This window comes from Gracilinanus agilis, chromosome 5, assembly GCF_016433145.1.
Source record: "Gracilinanus agilis isolate LMUSP501 chromosome 5, AgileGrace, whole genome shotgun sequence".
Taxonomy (NCBI): Eukaryota; Metazoa; Chordata; class Mammalia; order Didelphimorphia; family Didelphidae; genus Gracilinanus; species Gracilinanus agilis.
In genome coordinates, this window is record NC_058134.1 from 95,510,163 (window position 1) to 95,529,998 (window position 19,836).

General features: G+C 35.2%; 1 protein-coding gene across 1 annotated transcript in view; it reads left to right on the forward strand.

Moving 5' to 3' along the window:
- The window catches only part of KMT2C (lysine methyltransferase 2C), a gene marked incomplete at its 5' end in the record, with an annotated part of 335,980 nt that overhangs the window by 75,465 nt on the left and 240,679 nt on the right, over positions 1-19,836 (forward strand). The window contains 3 exons of the mRNA XM_044678960.1: positions 9,477-9,615; positions 14,136-14,336; positions 18,716-18,864. Coding sequence (XP_044534895.1) covers positions 9,477-9,615; positions 14,136-14,336; positions 18,716-18,864 — 489 coding nt within the window. The remainder of the gene's footprint in view (positions 1-9,476; positions 9,616-14,135; positions 14,337-18,715; positions 18,865-19,836) is intronic.

A 19,836-nucleotide genomic window follows, 5' to 3' on the forward strand; every position in this document is an offset into this window, starting at 1 on the left:
CACACTTCCACTGGTTTTATCATGTGTCATTGATCAAGACCTATTTCCAAATTGTTGATAGTTGCACTGGTGTGGTAGTTTCGAGTCTACATCCCCAATCATGTCCACCCCAACCCATGCATTCAAGCAGTTGTTTTTCTTCTGTGTTTCCTGCAGTCCTTCCTCTGAATGTGGGTAGTGTTCTTTTCGACAAATCCCTCAGAGCTGTCCTGTGTCATTGCATTGCTGCTGGTACAGAAGTCCATTGCATTCGATTTTACGATAGTATATCAGTCAATGCGTACAGTGTTCTTCAGTCTCTGCTCCTTTATGAGTTTTCTTTCTTTTCCCTCTGTTTCTTATTTACCTTTTGATGTTTCTCTTGATTTTTGTGGTTGGGTATCAAACTTTCCATTTAGTCCTGGTCTCTTTTGTGCAAAAACTTGGAAATCTTCAATTTTGTTGATGCCCATACTTTCCCCTGGAAGTATGTAGTCAATTTCGATGGGTAGTTGATCCATGGCTGAAGGCCCAGCTCTCTTGCCTTTCTGAATATCATATTCCAAGCCTTGCGGTCTTTTAGCGTGGAGGCTGCCAGATCCTGTGTGATCCTGATTGGTGCTCCTTGATATTTGAATTGTCTCTTTCTGGCTTCTTGTAAGATTTTTTTCTTTTACTTGGAAGCTCTTGAATTTGGCTATTATATTCCTTGGCGTTGTCCTTTCTGGGTCTAGTGTAGAGGGTTATCTATGGATCCTTTCAATGTCTATATTGCCCTCTTGTTGTAGAACTTCAGGGCAATTTTGCCGAATAAATTCTTTTAGTATGGAGTCCAAATTTCTATTAATTTCTGCTTTTTCTGGAAGACCAATGATTCTCAAATTGTCTCTCCTAGACCGGTTTTCTTGGTCTGTCACTTTCTCATTGAGATATTTCATGTTTCCTTCTATTTTATCAGTCTTTTGACTTTGTTTTATTTGTTCTTGCTGTCTTGTGAGATCATTGGCTTCTAATTGCTCAATTCTAGCCTTTAGGGACTGGTTTTCGGCTATAATCTTTTGGTTTCCCTTTTCAATCTGGTCATTTCTGGTATTCAATTTGCTTATCAGTTCTTTTGATTTCTGAGCCTCACTTTCCAATTGCAAAATTCTGCCTTTTAAACTGTTATTTTCTTGTCTGATTTCCTTTTGAGCTATTTCCCATTTCTCTAGCCAAATCTTTTCCAACTTTTTCATTATCTCAAATTTGAACTCTTCAAGCTCTTGTGACCAGTTTTCATTATTTTGGGAGGGTCCGGATGCTTGTTTGTTCTCCTCTTCTGTTTGCTCGGTTGTCTGGATTTTCTCCGTGTAAAAGTTGTCGAGTGTTAAAGATTTCTTCTTCTTGTTACCTTTCTCTTTTGGCCTTCCTGATTCTGGGTTGCCATCGTTAGCCCAGCCCATTCTCAGCTTTATCCTCGCACTCAGGGTCTGTCTGCGCTCTTTTGGCTCCTGAGGTCTCAGGTCTGGTTGTTCTCAAGGTCAAGCCCTCTGATGGACTCCCTTGCTTGATCCTCTACCGGAGGCTCCTTTACAAGTCTCAGGGAGCTGCTTCCACAGTCGTATACCTGTCTGCACTGGTTCCCCACTCAGGGTTTCAGAGCCTTCGCTCATGCGCGCGTGCCTCTGTCCGCCTTCACCTGTGCTCCACGCCCGTGCTCAAAGTCCGTGTGCATTCTTTAGCCTTTTGGGGTCCTAAGTCTTGCTGCTCTCAGGAACAGTCCCTGGAGCTGCCAATGACTCAATGGGTGCCCCAAACTTGCTCTATTTCTCTTGAGCTGGCTTTGGCGTTGTAGGCGGTGTGTGTGTGTGTGTGTGTGTGGGGGGGGTTGCTCAGCTCGCGATTTAGTGAGGGTTGTTTCACCCCTTTATAGCATGGAAATGCCCCGATTCCACGTATCTTCCACGCCGCGCCCTGTTGTGGGGTCCCTCTGATCCTCTCGATTTGTTTTTATGTCCCCTTGAGGAGTCCTGTATTTATCGGTTAGGAGAGGTTAAGCGCTGCTTTTTACTCTGCCTCCATCTTAAGCAGGAAGCCTGTCTCCTGTGCTTTTGCATAGTACAAATTTGGTATAGACATTTCCAACTCAACGTGACTTTTTTTGTCTGAATTCTCAGGTTCTGGTAAAAGACTTATGTAATAGATGCTTAATTGATTGATTGCTGTATCTACCTTTAGAATAGTACTTACTATGATCTTGTTCTCACAATTTAAAATTTAACTTTTGGTCATTGATTATACTTACAAAAATGAAATTAATGAGGTTAGTGATGAAGTAGAAGTTATGTAATGGTGTGGCTATCTTAAGGGAATTGATCTTGTTGGACCAACAGCCTGAGAGCTATACATTAATGTGTGGAGATCTAACACTTCTGTTTATTCAAGGAGGAGGACTCATCCAAGTATTATGAATAGCAGTGCATATGACATTTTTGGCATTGATGGCTTTCTCAAATAGATCAGGCAGAAATTTTTTGTAATTAGAATTAATATTTCATGATGGTTTATCTTCAAATTTGATGTTGATCTGATAGGATGTCTTTTTAGACAGTTTTCATATTAGGTAATTGCTCTAAGTAAAAAAAATATTGCTGATATATTTCTTAAAGTTCAATCATTTTTTCCTCTTTATTGAATTTTTTTCCACCATTGCATTAAGAAACTATTTTTAACATTTATTTTCTGATATTTTGTGTTCCAAATCACCCCTCACCCTATAGTACAGCATATATATGCTATCATTCATACATATTTCCATATTCCTCCTAGTGGGTATGTGTGTGTATAAGAAGACATTGTTCAAATATTCAAGAAAATACTCCATTAATTCCTTTTATGGTGGTGGATAGCCTTTTCCATCATGAATCCCTTGGGGTTGTCTTAGATCCTTACACTGTCAATAATAGTTGTCATTCAGAGGGATCATTGTATACTATTAATGTGTAACTGTGTACAAAGTTCCGGTGGTTCTGCTTACTTCACTTTGCATCAGTACATTAAGTCCAGGTTTTTCTGAAATACTCCTATTAAATCATATTTTCTAGCATACTTTAATTCCTCCATGTGTCCATTTTTGCTAAGTATCAGGATCTATTTTTGATGACCTTTTCAAGTTCTTTGTAGTATTTGCCGGCTTCTCCAGCTATCACAACAGCTGTTCATGAATAAGATCCCGTTTTCTTTCTATGTTACAAGTCAATGAAATGATAAACCATTTATTAAGCTCTTAATTTGTGGAAGACACTTTGCTAAACCTTGGAATATAAATAAAACTATAAAGGAGTTTGCATTCTAATGGAGATTACAACACCTTTGGTAGCATTGGACTTTGAAAGCAGTGCTTGGTGAATTAAGGAGATAGCTAGTTGGCATATAGGACAGTGAATTGACATAACTTTTCCAAGAACAATGGTAGTTTGCTGCTTGTTAAAATTATGGGATTGAGCAGGAGAGCTAGAATATGGTAAAAGAGGAGATGAAGCGAGATCTGGGGGTAACTGCATTTAGTGGGCTTGCTGGAATTTTATCATTCTCTAATCATGACAAAGAATGGGCATCATTTTTATGAGTGGCATGCTTAGGAGATAATTGAAATAGTCATTGGCTAGCTAGGATATGAAGTACTTATCAAAGACCCCAAGTATTTCAGACTGGAAAGGGGATTAAGGAGTTTTGTAAAACAATTTATATTTGAAAAATAATCCTCATTTATAACAGTGTCCATTTATTCTTTGCATGAAGCATTTCAAATAAAAAGTCAAATAGAATGAGATGGGAGGCAAGTTCTTGGAATTTCAACCTGAAGCGATAATATATATGAAGTGCTTTGTAGATCACTGGAAAGAGATCTAGCTACAATTTTTTTTTTTTTTTTTTTTTTTGTGTTTGATTTTAAAACCTTATCTTTTGTCTTACTATCAATTCTAAGACAGAAGTGGGGAGGGCTAAGCAGTTGGAATTAAATGACTTGCCCAGGGTCATACCACATGTAGGATTTAACTGATTTTACAGCATTTGTTCTGTAAATAAGATGTAACATAAAACGTTTAGTTTTTAGTTTTAGTTAAAGATGTCTATGGGGGCAACTGGGTGGTTCAGTGGATTGAGAGCCAGGCCTAGAAATGGGAGGTCCTGGGTTCAAATGTGGATTTAGACACTTCCTAGCTCTGTGACCCCGGGCAAATCACTTAACCTCCATTGCCTAGCCCTTACTACTCTTATTCCTTGGAACCAATACATGGTATTGATTCTAAGATGGAAAGTAAGGGTTTTTTAAGAAAATAGATGTCTAAAAATAAAGAACTTTATTGTAAACATAGCAGACCTTAAAAATATTAACATTTTGGTATGTAAAAAAGAATAGAAAAGATTGTAGTTGAAAGTACTTCTCTCATGGGCAGTTTTTTAGTTTATACTGTTTCTTTTTTTTTTAATCATGTTCATCCAATTTAATGTACATTTTAAAACAATCATAACAGAAGTTGTTTCATATACAAATCCTTTTGTTTTTTGTAAAAGTGAGACAGCTATGTGTTTAATTTGATAATTTAACATTTATTTACTTGACATTTATTTTGACATTATTAACAATTAATGAATAATTAATATATATTATGACACTAACATTTATTAACTTGACCCACCCCACCCCCATGCATATACACAAGGATTTTTTTAAAACATTGAAGCCTTTTCAATCACTTGGCTCTCACTAAAAATATTATTAGTAATATTTTGCTGAGGAAAAAGGTTTTTTTATCTTTTGTAAGATTTTACAATCCTTTAAAATATTCATTATCTTTATCCTTTTAAATATCCATTTTTGTGTATTATATACTTATTAGTATAGCAGAACATACATATAACTTCTAAAGTATACATACAATGGAAGTTTACAGAAAAAATTTTTTTTCTGATAGGGGTGAGATATTTAAAAAAAATAAAAGGGCTGAAGACTGCTGCCATAGGGAACAAAGAGAGAGCCCTTGACTCTCTCTATAGAATAGGGTTTACCAAGAGGACAGTGGACATTTCTGTCCACTCAACCTCTCTCCATTCCCACTATCCTCTTCCCCCTGGTTAATTTCTTCCACCATACATTCCTTCTCCCTGATTAGTTTCTTCTACCATACACCCCCTTCTTCCTGGTTTATTTCCTTCCCAATCATTTCTTCTCCATGGTTAATTTCCTCCACCATACAGCTCCTTATCTCTGGTTTATTTCCTCCCCCATACCCCTTCCTTTTCATTTCTTCCACCATACTCTTCCGGGTTAATTTCTTCTATCATACACTCCTTCTCACTGTTTAATTTCCTCCATCATAAACTGCCTCACCACAGCTGCCTCTGGTTAATTTCTTCCATCCACTCTTTTTTCCCTGGTTATCTTCCTCCATCATATACCCCTTCTCCATGGTTAATCTCCTTTACTATAAACCACCATCCCTAGTTAATTTCCTCCTCCATACTACTTTTCCCTAGTTAATTCATCTACCATAAGCCTCTAATACTGTTCTCCCTGGTTAATTTCTTCTACTATACCCAACCCCCTTGTTAATTTCCTTCACTATATGCTGCTCCCTTATTTTCCTCTACCATAACCCCCTTCCCACCACTGGTTAATTCCCTTCCCCTTCCCCTTTTCTCCCTGGTTAATTAACTCATACTATGCACCCTCTCCCCTTCAATTTCTTCTACCAATCCCCCCCTCCCCCTTAATTCTGGTTAAATTTTTGGCTGTCCTGAGAAAAAGCAGGATGCACAACTATTGGAATTGCCCCATCCTTCCCACCTGTACATCGAGAGAAGTTGAGGTCAGTTCATAAATGGGGAGGAGGGGGGCTCTGAAGATTTCTTTTAGGCACTAACGGACGGGTGAGTTTTGGCTTTCCCCAGTAGAGGCCCTGGCCCTTCCTTAGAGAGAATTCCCTGCCTTTCTTTGGGATGGATCTTTTTTTCTGGGGAGCAAGTCATTTAAGGTGTCCTGAAATAGACCTTCATGCTGGAGTGAGTGATTCAGGCACCATAATGCCCTGCCCAGAACTGTGTGTCTTGGCCAGCATGTTCAAAAAAATGAAGCGAACACCCTTTTGGAAGTTGGTAAAGTTGGAGACCTGGATGCAGGTATTGCCATTCCATTGGGGGATAAGATCAGGCTCAATATCAAATCTAGCCAGCACTGTGGGTCGATTAGCAGCCACCAGCTGGACATGAAGCTGGTATTGGCAGCCACAGTCCTCTCAAACTCCCCACCAGTTCACATGGAATTCCTCCAGTTTATTATTCCTTTGAGCACAATAGTATTCCATCACCAACATATACCACAATTTGTTCAGCCATTCCCCAATTGAAGGGCAGGAATTGATGCAGAGTGAAAGGAGCAGAGCCAGAAGAACATTGTACACAGAGACTGATATACTGTGGTAAAATAGAATGTAATGGGCGTCTGTACTAGCAGCAATGCAATGACCCGGGACAATTCTGAGGGATTTATGGAAAAGAACAGTACCCACATTCAGAGGAAGAACTGCAGGAGAGGAAACACAGAAGAAAAACAACTGCTTGAACACTTGGGTTGATGAGGACATGATTGGGGATGTAGACCCGAAAGGACCACACCAATGTAACTATCAATAATATGTAAATAAGTCTTGACTGACCACACATGTTAAAACGAGTGGAAATTCGAGTTAGCTATGGAGGGGGCGGGGGGTTGAGGGGGTGAAGGGTAAAGTAAAAACATGAATTATGTAACCATGGAAAAATTTTCTAAAAATAAGAAAACTAAAAAAATAAATAAATAAAGCTCCCCACCAGTCACTGGATATGGATCTCTGCCAAGGGGTCATCCAGCAGCTCTGGCCACAGCCCCTGTGCCAGGAGGTCCAGAGGACCACCCAGAGGAAGACATGAAGTCTGGACCTGTGCCCCAGGCACTGGTTTGCCATTCTCTTCTATTGCCCAGCCTTCTCCACCATTTTCCAGCTCCCAGCTCTGGAACTCTTCAGATGTCTGGAGCACTCCGATATTAGGGATTGGTCAATAAAGCTGTATCAATTGGAGTCACTTGTGAAGTTTGGCATGGCAAAATGATGGAAGAGTTGATGGCTAGGGACTAACCATGAATTCCTCCTGTGATCTTGGTCCTTCCCTCTGGAACTCAGTTTTCCCACCTGGAGCAGTGGACGATCTTGGGAATCCAGGAATAACCCAGTTTATACTAAGTTTAATATAATAGGTAAAAAGTTCCTGATTCATCTCTGTCTCTTTTAAAGCTTATGCTTTCTTCTGTGTATTTTTTAATGTTTAACTTTCTCTTATCAAATTACTGTCTCTACGCACCAATTTCCTACCTTTAGAGTCCTTACCTGGCAATTAATAAATATCATTAAGGAAGAATAAGCAAAAATTGTAAGGTCTGATTGCTATACCTCTTGCCCTTCACATTTAAAACAAAATGTTTTGCTTTCCCTGGGAACATCTTTTTTTTGCCTTTTCCCCTTCCCCTCATCTGACATTATTCCTCCCATCTTATCTCTTAGTCTTGCCTTTGATAAAGAAGTATCCCCACTTGACAGGGCTAAACCTTCTTCAAACATTTTTTATTCAGTCTCCTACCATATTTTTTCCAAGTTTCACCATTATTATCTCTTCTTTCATTTTAATCTTTAATTTCTTCCTAAATACTGCTTCCTTTCATGATGATGCATATAAGCACTCCTATGCCTCCCTTTTCTTCAAACTAATCAGCCTCTCACTTCAGCCAACTTCTTGTTCTAGGGTTTTTTTTTTTTTTTCCTTTTTCCCCTACATCTCTTCAAGACTAAATCCCTGGAGAAGCCATCAACTTAGATGATTTCGTTTTTTTTTTTTTTTAATTTTAAACCCTTAACTTTTGTGTATTGACTTATAGGTGGAACATTGGTAAGGGTAGGCAATGGGGGTCAAGTGACTTGCCCAGGGTCACACAGCTGGGAAGTGTCTGAGGCCGGATTTGAATCTAGGACCTCCTGTCTCTAGGCCTGGCTCTCAATCCACTGAGCTACCTAGCTGCCCAGATGATTTCATTTTATCTCATCTCTTCCTTTATTTCAGACCTTCTGCAATTTTTCTTCCATCCTCATAGTTCAACTGAAATTGCCTTCTCTAAAGCTGTTAGTAATTGCTAAGTCTCATAATATTTTTTCAATTCACATCTTTCTTGTCTTATATTACATTTGTTACTGTTGATTATGTTAATTTGAACTTAACTCTTTGTTTTTCATGAAAAAATCCTGGTTCTGTTTTTCTGAATGATCTTTTTTTAGTCACTTTTGTATCTCTCTATCCACATTATTTAAGGCCATGTTCTAGACTCTTTTATCCCCATTTTTTTTTACATGATCTTATCAACTCCCATGACTTGAATTATCCTTATTTCATTTTCATGCAGCTGAATATTGCCAGTTGCCTTTTGGAAAACTCAATATTTCCAAAATAGATCTTGTTTTGTAAACTAAAATGCAATGCAACATCATTGTTGTTCATGGCTCCTCACACTTAACCAGTATCCATTCCATTGCTATCTTTTGTCATTTTTACCTCCATAAGATCTCTTAATATTTGTTCTCATCTTTCTACTGAGACAGTTACAACCTTAATTCAGACCATAATCACCTTTTGTCTGGTCTCTTGAAATTGCTTTCTTATGGGAAGGAATGGAATAAGCATTTATATAGCACCTACTTTGTGCAAGGCACTGTGCTAAGCATTTAACAGAAATTACGGATTTTATTGTATTATTTTTATTTTATTTTTATTTACAATTGAAGAAAGTGAAGCAAACAGAGATTAAGTAACTTTCCTAGGACTTCAGCAATAACTACCTAAGGCCAGTTTTGAATTCCTATCTTCTTGACTCTGGGTGCATCTTGCCTCTGTTTCACCACCTAAATGCTAGATTGCTCCAGTCCTTGTCTCTGAAATCCCATCTCTACTTCTGTTAGCTATCAGAATTCTTTTCCTAAGGTATAGGAGTTCCAGTGTACCTTCCACCCACAGAGCTCAGTAAATTCCTGTTACTTAGAACATTAAATGTAAAAGCCTTTAATTTCCCATTAAATGTTTGTTTCGACCTGGTCTCTTCTTACTTTTCCCCCTTTTATTATTTCTTAAACTTAATACATGTTTATTGGTTAATTAATATGACTTAAATGGAGGAAAATAGTCTATATATAATTTGGGACCAGTGATAGAGGTGACATTTCAAGTTTTCTAAAATTTAAAACAACACTGTCATTCTTATATTTGGTCAATTTGCTCTCATCTCAGAGATGAGTTAGAAATTTACATGTAAGTAATGCATGATTAATTCTTTGCTAATACAATTAAGACTTAAAAACTGCAGACTAACTTAGAAAAGCAGATTCAATAATTACAGCATAAAAACATCTTAATATATCTGTTTATTGTTTTAACAGAAGTCAAAGAACAATCTGCAGAGGAGGATGGTGAAACAGAATTGGACAGCAGCAAGCAGCTCACACCAGCTCTCCAGCGCTCAGTATCTGTGGAATCCACAAGCTCTACTGTTTCTGTTGGTGTAGAAGCTAAAATCAGGTTAGAAAGGAGAATAAATGCTATAGGATTAGATAACAAAATTGTGTTTGGGGAGGAGAGAGTTAATGATTTGGATGGTAGAAAATGTAAGTTTGGGAATATAGTCATAGGAGAAAGTATAGGTGATATGAAACCTTTCTGAAAACTGGGCAATGGTTAAATTTGGAGGGGACAGTTAGAGACCCCATTAGAAGACTAAAGAATAGGGCAGATTTAGGAAAATAATGGTGATGAAAGTAGCTGCTATTTGTTAAGGAAAAAATCATTTTTTTTAGGTTTTGCTTTTAGTTAGCAGGAAGATGATTAAGGAGTCTTTCATTAAATGTTTAACTGTTATTTGTAAGCTTAACATTTTTTAATAAAGGCTAAATTTAGAAATAATAAATATTTTTAAACATAAGATTATAGATTTGCAGCTGGAAACACATTATAGTCCCTCTAGATCAAATAAGAACTTTGAGGTTGAATGAAGTCACCAACATTATAGATGACAGCCAATGGGAATGTGGCACAATTTGGATTTAGTATATGAAAGAATTTATCAGTGATTTTTTTTTTAAACTCTTACCTTCTGCCTTTAAGTTAAATTAAATTACATGTTGCTTTCAAGGCAGAATGGTTAGAAATAGACAATTGGGGCTGGTTGGGGGGTGGGGGTGTTAAGTAATTTGCCAAGGCTCACATAGCTAGGAAATGTCTGAGGTTAGATTTGCACTCAGGACCTCCCCTCTCTATCCCTGGCTTTCAGTTTACACTTAGTAATGGTTTTAACTGCTAAAATGAAATGGATTACTGTCTTATCACTTACTATTGAGAGAGAATGCTTAATGATAGGTCAAGTAAAGTATGCAAGGAATTCAGAATTGGTTAGAAGTTGGACTATTTAGACACTAAAATCTCCTCCAACTCTAAGACTATATGTATTATGATTCTTTGTCCTTGCAGTCCTACCACATGTGAAGTACTTGATCCATTGTAGAAAAGTTTTATGGTTTTTTCATCAAGCCTAAGTTTTAATGTTTTATTTTTCCTAATTCTAGTCTGCTTATTGATGCTGAAAATTCGGCTTAGTTCTTTAGCCCCTTAGAAATAAATATATACTTATTATTGATTATGTTATTTAATAAACTCTGAGTGTACTTAATTTTATAGATTTTTGTTGCCTTGCCAGTTATAGGAAAGGTATCTTCATTTGCATTTTTGCTCTTTTTTCTTGGATTAAGGTTAAGCCTTCACAATAAAAATATAAACATGACCAGCTGTGTGACCCTGGGCAAGTCACTTGACCCCCATTGACCACCCTTACCACTCTTCCACCTATGAGCCAATACAAAGAAGTTAAGGGTTTAAAAAAAAACAAAAACAAAGAAACAAACAAAAAAAATATAAACATGAGTTCATAGTTGTTAGCCCTTTTTTAAGTGTAGTTGTCCTACCTCTTCTTTGCCCTTCCCCTTTAAAAATTTAGATAATACTATTTCTCATGCTTTTTTTGTATGTATTAATAATGCATACTGTTAATAAGAATTAGCCTTCAGTCATTTATAAGGACCTTGTTGCCATTAGACACATGCTAGAAACCAAGAGTACAAATGCATTTTTTTTTTTTTTTAGCAGAATACTTGTCCTCGGTCAACTTAAGTTCTGTTCTATCAGGGAAGAGAAATGTGTAAATATTTATGAAGTCATCTGGGGGGGGGGGGAATTCATCAGGAAAGACTTTATACTGAATGACATGCTTTAGTATAGCTTTTTTCTTTTAAAACTCTCACTTTCTGTCTCAGATTGTATACTAAGTATCAGTTCCAAGACAGAAGAGTAAGAAGGAGTAGGCAGTTGAATTTAAGTGACTTGCCAAGGGGCACACAGCTAGGAAGTGAGGCCCAAATCACCTATGTGTCCCATTAGTGTAATCTTAAAAGAAAGCTTGGATATTAAATGTTGGGAGACAAAAAGTGCATTCTGTTTATGTTTTGTGTCATGTAGGAGGAATAGTTGGAAAGGTAGATTGAGAGTAACAGAGGATGTAAAAAGATTTAATAAATGATGAGTTGGATAGGTAGTTTGGGGACAACTTGTCAAACAAACTTGTAAAACAAAGGGCTTTAGATGTGAAGCAGAGGAATTTATATTTGACTCTAAATAGAATAGGAAATTGATAGAATAGAGACCCACATTTATGGGTCATGATATGGATAATATTAATGTTTATGGTTGTGCTTTAAGGTTTGCAAAGCACTTATAAAATATTTAATGAGTATAGCATCCTGAGGAGAGATAATTACTATCTATATTTTTCAAATGAAGAAACTGAGGGAGACAGAAGTTGAGAGGGAAGGGAATAAACATTTTTAAAGCTCTTACCATGTCAGACTCTTAACTTAAGCAAATATTATCTTATTTGGTTTTCAAAACATTTTTGTGAGGTAGATGCTATTATTATTTTCTTTTTATAATTAAGGAAGCTGAGGCACAAAGAGGTTGTGATATACTTGCCTGGCATTACATAGACAATGTCTGAGGCTGGTTTTGAGTTCATTACCTCCGGTCATCAGATCCTGCCTTTTATTTTCTGGGCCATCTAAGTACCTGTACCTTATGATATAGCAAAGGATTGTAAGAAGAATGAATTTAGTGGGGAGGGGAAAAAAGAGAACAGTATCATGAAAATCCAGAGAGAAGGCAATATGTATAGGAAGTAAGAATAGTTTGTCAGAGGCTTTGGAAAAGTCAAGAAATAGGGGTGTTGAGAGAAGGACCATTAGGAACAGAGCTGTAGTTAAGTGATAAGATTAGCCATATTGCATAAGATTGAGGAGTGAAGAAAGTGTAGACCAGTGGTTCCCAAACTATTTTGGCCTACCGCCCCTTTTCCAGAAAAATATTACTTAGCCCCCTGGAAATTAATTTTTTAAAAAATTTAATAGCAATTAATAAGAAAGACAAATGCACCTGTGACCATCACTGCTCCCTGGATCTCTGCAGCACCCACCGGGGGCGGTAGCTCCCACTTTGGGAATCACTGGTATAGACTGTTAGTGTAGATAGCTTTTTCTAGGAGTTGGCCTGTGAAAGGAGGGAGAAAGAGAGCATAATAGCTTGAGGTTATGGGGAAATTTGAATTGGAGTTGTCCCTGCTACAGTGGAGGAACCTGGAGCATTACTAGGCAGCTGGGAAGAAATAGACAGATTGGGAAAGTTTGAAGAAAAGTGAAGCATGGGGATGAAAAGGACAGTATTCAGGAGATAGGAGGAAATGAAATTGGGTTGGCATCCAACATAAGAATCATCTTTCTGTCAGACTGCTGAAGTAAAGGAGGGAAAAAATGATGCTTATTGAAGGATTGTGAGAAATAAAGAAGAGAATAAGTTTCACATATTCAAGATGATGCTGTATCTACCTACTATATATATGCATATATATTTACATTAAATCGAAATTTTCTACAATTTATATTATGGAATTTCATTTAATATGCACACACATTTTAACATGGAGTAATTAATTATTAACTGTATGGAAACTGATTTGATCTGTTACAATGCCTTCTACTTAACATGTTAGAAATATTATTCCTGAAAGGAATTAGAACTGTTTTCTAGCCATTTAATACTGTTATAATACAGTTCAGTCAGTATATTAGATGGACTTTCCACTAGAGTTTTATTCTAAGACAAAAAGTACTTGGTGAGTACTTTGCTTGACAAATTTAATGTTTGATGAACTATTGAAGGATCTTGTTTCTATCATAATATTGTGCTTGTGTTTATTTTTATAATATATATGTTATGGATGTCCTTAAGATGTTGATGGACATTTTAAAATGAAAATTAATTTACCTTTTTAAACTTTTTATATTTTGAGTATCTGTGCAAAAGAGAGTGACTGAGTTGAAAGATGATGGAGGAAAATACCAATAGAGATTGGGAAACCAGGAGAATAGGACAGAGTTGGGAAGGAGGATTACTACAACTTTAGATTTTTGAGAACATTTTGGGCCTTGTATAGTTGAATCCAGTCTGTTACAGATGAAGAAAATGAATGTCAGAGAACTCAATTAACTTGATGAAAGCCACTTAAGTAGTAAAGAGAAAGGATTGTTTTTTTGAGCCAGTGATATAGTATTGATTATACTTGACTATAGTACTTCTCAGGGAAGATACCACAATGCTTGGAACCATTACCTTCAGGAATAAGTAACTTTCATAATGGAATTTCATTCATGTAAACAGGTACTAGAGAACTATTTAGAGACTGTCAGGAATACAAGACTAGTTTCAAAAGCATTATTCAAGTAATTTATTTAATGGATACCTATGTGGCTCTTGGATGATATGTATAAGAAGTATTACACTGGCTTTGGTTTTCATGGTTTTTTAAAAAACATACATATCTCCAGTTTATCATTCATTTAAAAAATATTGAAGTAAAACCACTGCTGTTCTTCCTGTCTCCACTTCTCCCCTCCCCCACCTCTAACCCCCACATTAAACCTGTTCTGTCACCTTTTCTCCTTTAGTGAACAACTATGTGCTTTTTGTTACTGTGGTGAAAGAAGCTCATTAGGACAAGGAGAATTAAAACAGTTCAGTCCAACACCAGAATTCATCACCCCCTGGAAAAAGCAACCTCTGAACAAGAAGGACATTGATGACAACAGCGATGGAATGAGTGAAAAAACACAATACTCAGTGCCACGTAAACAAAGAGGACAGAGAAAGTAAGTTTTTTTGGTTAGTTTGTTCTTTTGGTAAAGTTTATGTAACAGCATTTTCCACCACTTGTTTTATTTTTTATAAGTGTGCCTATGTGTATATGCACAGCATATACTTATGTTATATATTAACATGTATTTGCTTTAATACCTCTTATTTTGGCATTTTAACTTTTTGAGGAGTATTTTTTAAAAATCTCTTTTACCACTTGTTTACTAGGCAAACCGGTATGAACACAAATGTAGCTAAATAGCAACTAAATGGATAGAAAATAATAACATTGAAATTGTAAGTGGTAAGGAGATGAGCTGCTTCTCCTCCATTTCTTGTAACTAGGAATATAGCACTACACATATAGCCAGTAAAGAACTACTTTGTACTTGATGATTTTAATGTTTGATGAGCAGTTGAAGGTTTTTGTTGATTATACTGTATTAGTGTTGTGTATATTGTTTAAAGTATATGCATGCTATAGATTCCTTTATTAAAATGTTAATGGAAGTTTTAAAATATTTCATTTGCTTATGGAAGCTTTTTTTTTAATTAAAGATTTTAAAGGGCAGGTGTTTATATTCATTCCATATAAAATACATAAATTAGATTTATTATGTATTTCTTTTTGTTAGCTACTTTATGTTTACTATGTAGATTCCATTGAACAAACTTATTAGCATTAGATGTTTCTATAGCCTATGGAACAGTTCAAAATTAATTTAGCTTAGAACAGCTAACCAGTTCTTTCACTTGAAGATGATTATCTAATCACCACCAAGTGTCCACTGGTTAGCATCCAGTTGTTGCTGTTATCTGACTGGTTCCTAGCTTTGAATTGCTGTCAGTGCTATGAAGAAGGACGTACTAAATGAAGCAAAAACAGAGCTTTTAAACAATTTTAAGGTGGCCCATAAGGAAACGGGAAATCCTTATAGAAAGAATACAAGAGAAGATGGCAGGTAGCCTGGGCATAATTAAAAGTCTTCCCCCTCCCTCCCCCAATTCCCGTAGTCTCCAGATGTTTTATCTTTCCATCTGAATATTCAGTTATTGTATTAACTTGAACTCTACATGTTAAAATTGTGTCTGTATTTTTGCAAACACTGTAGTTACAGTACTGTCTATAAAATTACTAGTTGGAATTTGTACTTTTATCTACCACAAGGTTTAAAAAAATCCAAATTTTTCTATCAAAGCTTTTAATATATCATGATTATATCTAGTCAGCTTGTAAAAATAAATTACATCCATTTCCTCATTTCTTGTTCTATAGAAAGTTTTATTTCTTCAACCTGTACCTTTATTTCTTAATTAAAAAATTTTACCACATTAGTATTTTATTATTGACAATAGCACCTATATACATGTTTACAATTCAAATGTATTTTATAGGTAAGAGAAATCAATCAGGCTGGGTATACTGTATGGTACTTTATAAATACTGATTTATCTGATGATGAAGCCTTTTTGGAATAATTATTTTACACTAGAGATTAGATTTCAGATTAAAAGTTACCAGTTTATAACAGGCTTTCAGGTTGGGTTGCAGGGACATTACTAAGCCTCATTTTAATCAATAAATGTCTAGCACTTTCTAGTTTCCAGGCACTGTGCTAGATGTTTTTCACAAAAGATGAGTGTTCAGTTAATAGAAGTAGATAGAGATGATAGAAGTAAAATTGATGATAAGAATGTACTATTGGAATGAGACTTTAGAGATCATTTAGTTCAACCTTTATTAAGAGAACTGAGTTTCAGAGCAAGAAAATTGTGTCATGTGTCGTTGGTTGGATTGGGATCAGGTTAAAACCTTGACCAAGGTAACTTACTAACTCCTATGATTTGAATTTTTATCTAAGTCCTTTATTTCTAAATCCAGAATTTTTTCTGCTTTTGCAAGAATGGTTATTTAATTTTTAAAAAAAGTACTGGTGAGCACCATTCCTATTCAGTTAGTAGTTAGCTAATGAACTTGAGTATTCTCTCTATGCTTATGTATATGTGTATCTTTTGTGTATATGTGTTTATATCAGTTAATTTTGGTTTATATCTCTAAAGAACTAATTATTTCTTGTTGAATGGTTTTTCATAACTTTTCAAAAAGCATCATTTTAATTTGACTAGTAATATTGGATAGTCATAATTTATTGGCAGGATCTTGATCCAACTTGCTATTGTAGTATTAGTCAGTTTTCCTGCTTATTTCTTATCCATGAAGCAATACTTGAAAATATATACATAGCTTTGTTTTTTATACACTATGAGCATGGAACATTGTTGCATCTACCATCACTTACAGTTAATATATGTTTCACTGAACTGCTGTGCTGCAGGTCCATCTCCCCTCCATAGTTCTTTGCAAAAAATGGATTATTTTGGAGATGAAGAAGAGAGATGTTAGGAAATAACAACTAGTATAGGAAGATCGAATAGAGTCATAGAATTACTTACTATGTGATTGTTATGGGTCTTTGTAGAAATAAATGGTTGGCAAGTTGGCATTAGAAAAAAGTTCCACTAAAACTGGTTTACTTTTAATACATGTCTTAATTTTTTAAGTCAGCTCCAGCATTAATATAGTAATCATCTTCTCACCTTTTGAATTCTAATAAGACAATGCAATAACTAGTAGAGCATGGTATTGGAAAATATTGTTACTTGTCATAGGTAATTGGCAAAAGTGTAAAAAACTTAGTAAAATGTAGTAAGGCACAAAATGAGATTTTTAAGATTTGGACTTTTAAATGTTTCTATCTTTAATTTTTGAACCTATATGCTTTGGTTTTTAAGAAAATGTATTTGTCTTGCTATTAATGTGATTTGAAATCTTGCTTTGAAAGTGAATTTATTGTGCAAATTGAGGGTAGAGAATTTATTACCATGTTAAAAGAGACACTGTTGTTCCTAATATTATATAGTTTCCAAGAATTTACATTAAAAATAATTTTTCATGGTTTAAAAATACTATTCTGAATTATGTTAAGTTTTATGTTTTCGGAGTATGCTTAACATTCTGTACTTTGTTCAGTACTTCCATTTTTGTACTGTAACTTCCTTTCTCTCAAAGTCTTATTTCCTGAAAATGATTCAGTGCCATTGTAGCTTTTAGGAGGAAAACCTAAGAAAGCTATTGTTGACTCTTTCTAAATCTATTCTCTTCTTTTACATTCTTTATTTTTTTGTTAATGGGCCCATGGTGGGCGGGTGGGGATATCAGTAATAATTCTTTGCATAAAGCAGCTTTGGTCATTGTCATCACTCAACTTTATTTTTTAGAATTTTGATGTTTTGTGAGTATAAGTGACTAAACAGTATTCACCATAATAAGAAATAATAATTTTTCTTATTAGAAACATAGAAGCATTATGTTATGTTACAAAGATTTTGGGAGATAGTATTCATCATAGGATTGTGTAAACTTATTCTTACTTCTTGGTTTTGGGGAATCATGCTAACAAATAAATCTGTGTTTACTGTAGATGTATTTATACAGGCAGCTCTGTGGTGCAGGTTATAGACCACTGAGCCTNAGGAGACTGGTTAACTTAATTTTCTGGGGATTTAGTACTATCAGTATGGTCTCATTGCTGATTAAGTATATTTGGAGAACCTTACAAATAACAGGGAGTCTTTCTTTTATTACCATGTATTTGTGTATATATTTTTTGTTTTGTTCATTATATAACAAAAGGAAGCTGTGTTTTTAAGGGAGTAAGGGCAGTTCACATATGTGTATGTATGCACACATTTTATTAGCTATCTAGAATTATATTCTTTTGAGTCACTGTAATATACTAGAAAGAGCACAGGACTTAAGAGATAGGACAGTCTCAGATTTGAATACTGTTTCTGATAGTTTTTGTTTTATTTTCATTTTATTTATTTAAAAAACCCTTACCCTCTGTTTTAGAATCAGAGAATCAATACTATGTATTGGCTCCAAGGCAGAAGAGTGATAAGGGCTTGGCAATGGGGGTCAAGTGACTTGCCCAGGGTCACACAGCTGGGAAGTGTCTGAGGCCGGATTTGAACCTAGGCCTGACTCTCAAACCACTGAGCTACCCAGCTGCCCCTACTGGTTTTTTTAATAGAGGTGTGACCTTGGATAAATTACCTCACTTCTGAATGCCTCAGTTTTCTCAATTGTAAAAGGGAACTTATAATTCCTTCCTCATAGTGTTATTTTGAGGATTAATTAAGATGATATCTGTGAAATTATTAGGACAGGGACTGGTATGTATTAGGCCCTGTATAAATAAATGCTATATATAATCACCATCACCTTATAGTTGCATTTTTTTCTGAAAGTTGATATGATAGTTCATTATGTTGCTTAATTTTCTTTAGGGGAAAAAAAGAAAAAAAAATTTATCTCCTTTCTCATTCACAGAGAGCGATCTCCTCGACAAAGCATAACATCTTATGTAAATGTAAGCACCCAAACTGCTTCAGATGATCAGACTGGTAAATTATGGGACGAACTCAGTCTGGTTGGCCTTCCAGATGACATTGATTTCCAAGCCTTATTTGAGTCCACGGGTAGGAACATTTTAGTTTTACCCTATCATTTCAGTGCAAAACTTATCTTACAGGCTCATAAAAAGCATTAGTACTTCTCTATATTAACAAGTCAATTCAAAATGAATTTCAAGAAATACTTAGGTTGTGTACATAATTCATCGGAACTATATTCAATTCATTAAGCTCTGTGTTCAATTAAAAAATGTATTATTGTTAATAGCCAAAATTTACACATTGAATAGTGTGATGTTGATCTTGGTTTTTATCATGCATACAGAATTGTTTTCTCTGTCAATTGCAATAGAAGTTTGATATTAAGTCTTAAGTTTGCCCAAGTAATACTTTTAAGTACTTAGTATACTTTTCAAAATGGCTTTTGTACAAGAAGTATTTATTGCACCTACCTTTTTGGTCTAATTCTTGGACAGCTTTAATCTCATTAATGCATTACCACTTAAATGAAGGTGATAGTTACTAAACTAAATTATTTAAATTTTTTTTTGTTCTTTTTAATTCTTAAATGAGTCTCATGCTTCAAATATAGCATTGAGTTTTAGCATTGCTTTCTCAAAGATCAGGGTCTGATAAGATGTAATTTGGGGGGACATTTTTAATTGATTATGGCTTTTTTTTTTAAATGGAGTTCTATGAAATTTGAAAATAAACTGCTAGAAAATGTGCATGTCCATTTAATGGTATGTGAGGCCTGAATTTAATTTTTTAGCAAATGTAAAATTAGTACACATTAATATTTCAGTTTATATTTCATTCAAACACCTATGCTTGAATTTTCACACAATAACACATTAATTACCTACAGCTCAGTTTGTAACTGTCTATTAGCTAAAATTCAACAAAAAATTTTATAAGGAAATAAAATTCTTTATGAAGCCAAAGTAAATGTAATGAATTTCATGAATTACATTTATGTACATCAAATTTGTCTCTCTTACTTTTCTATAGCCTGTTAACTCTTATTTTTTTTTTTTA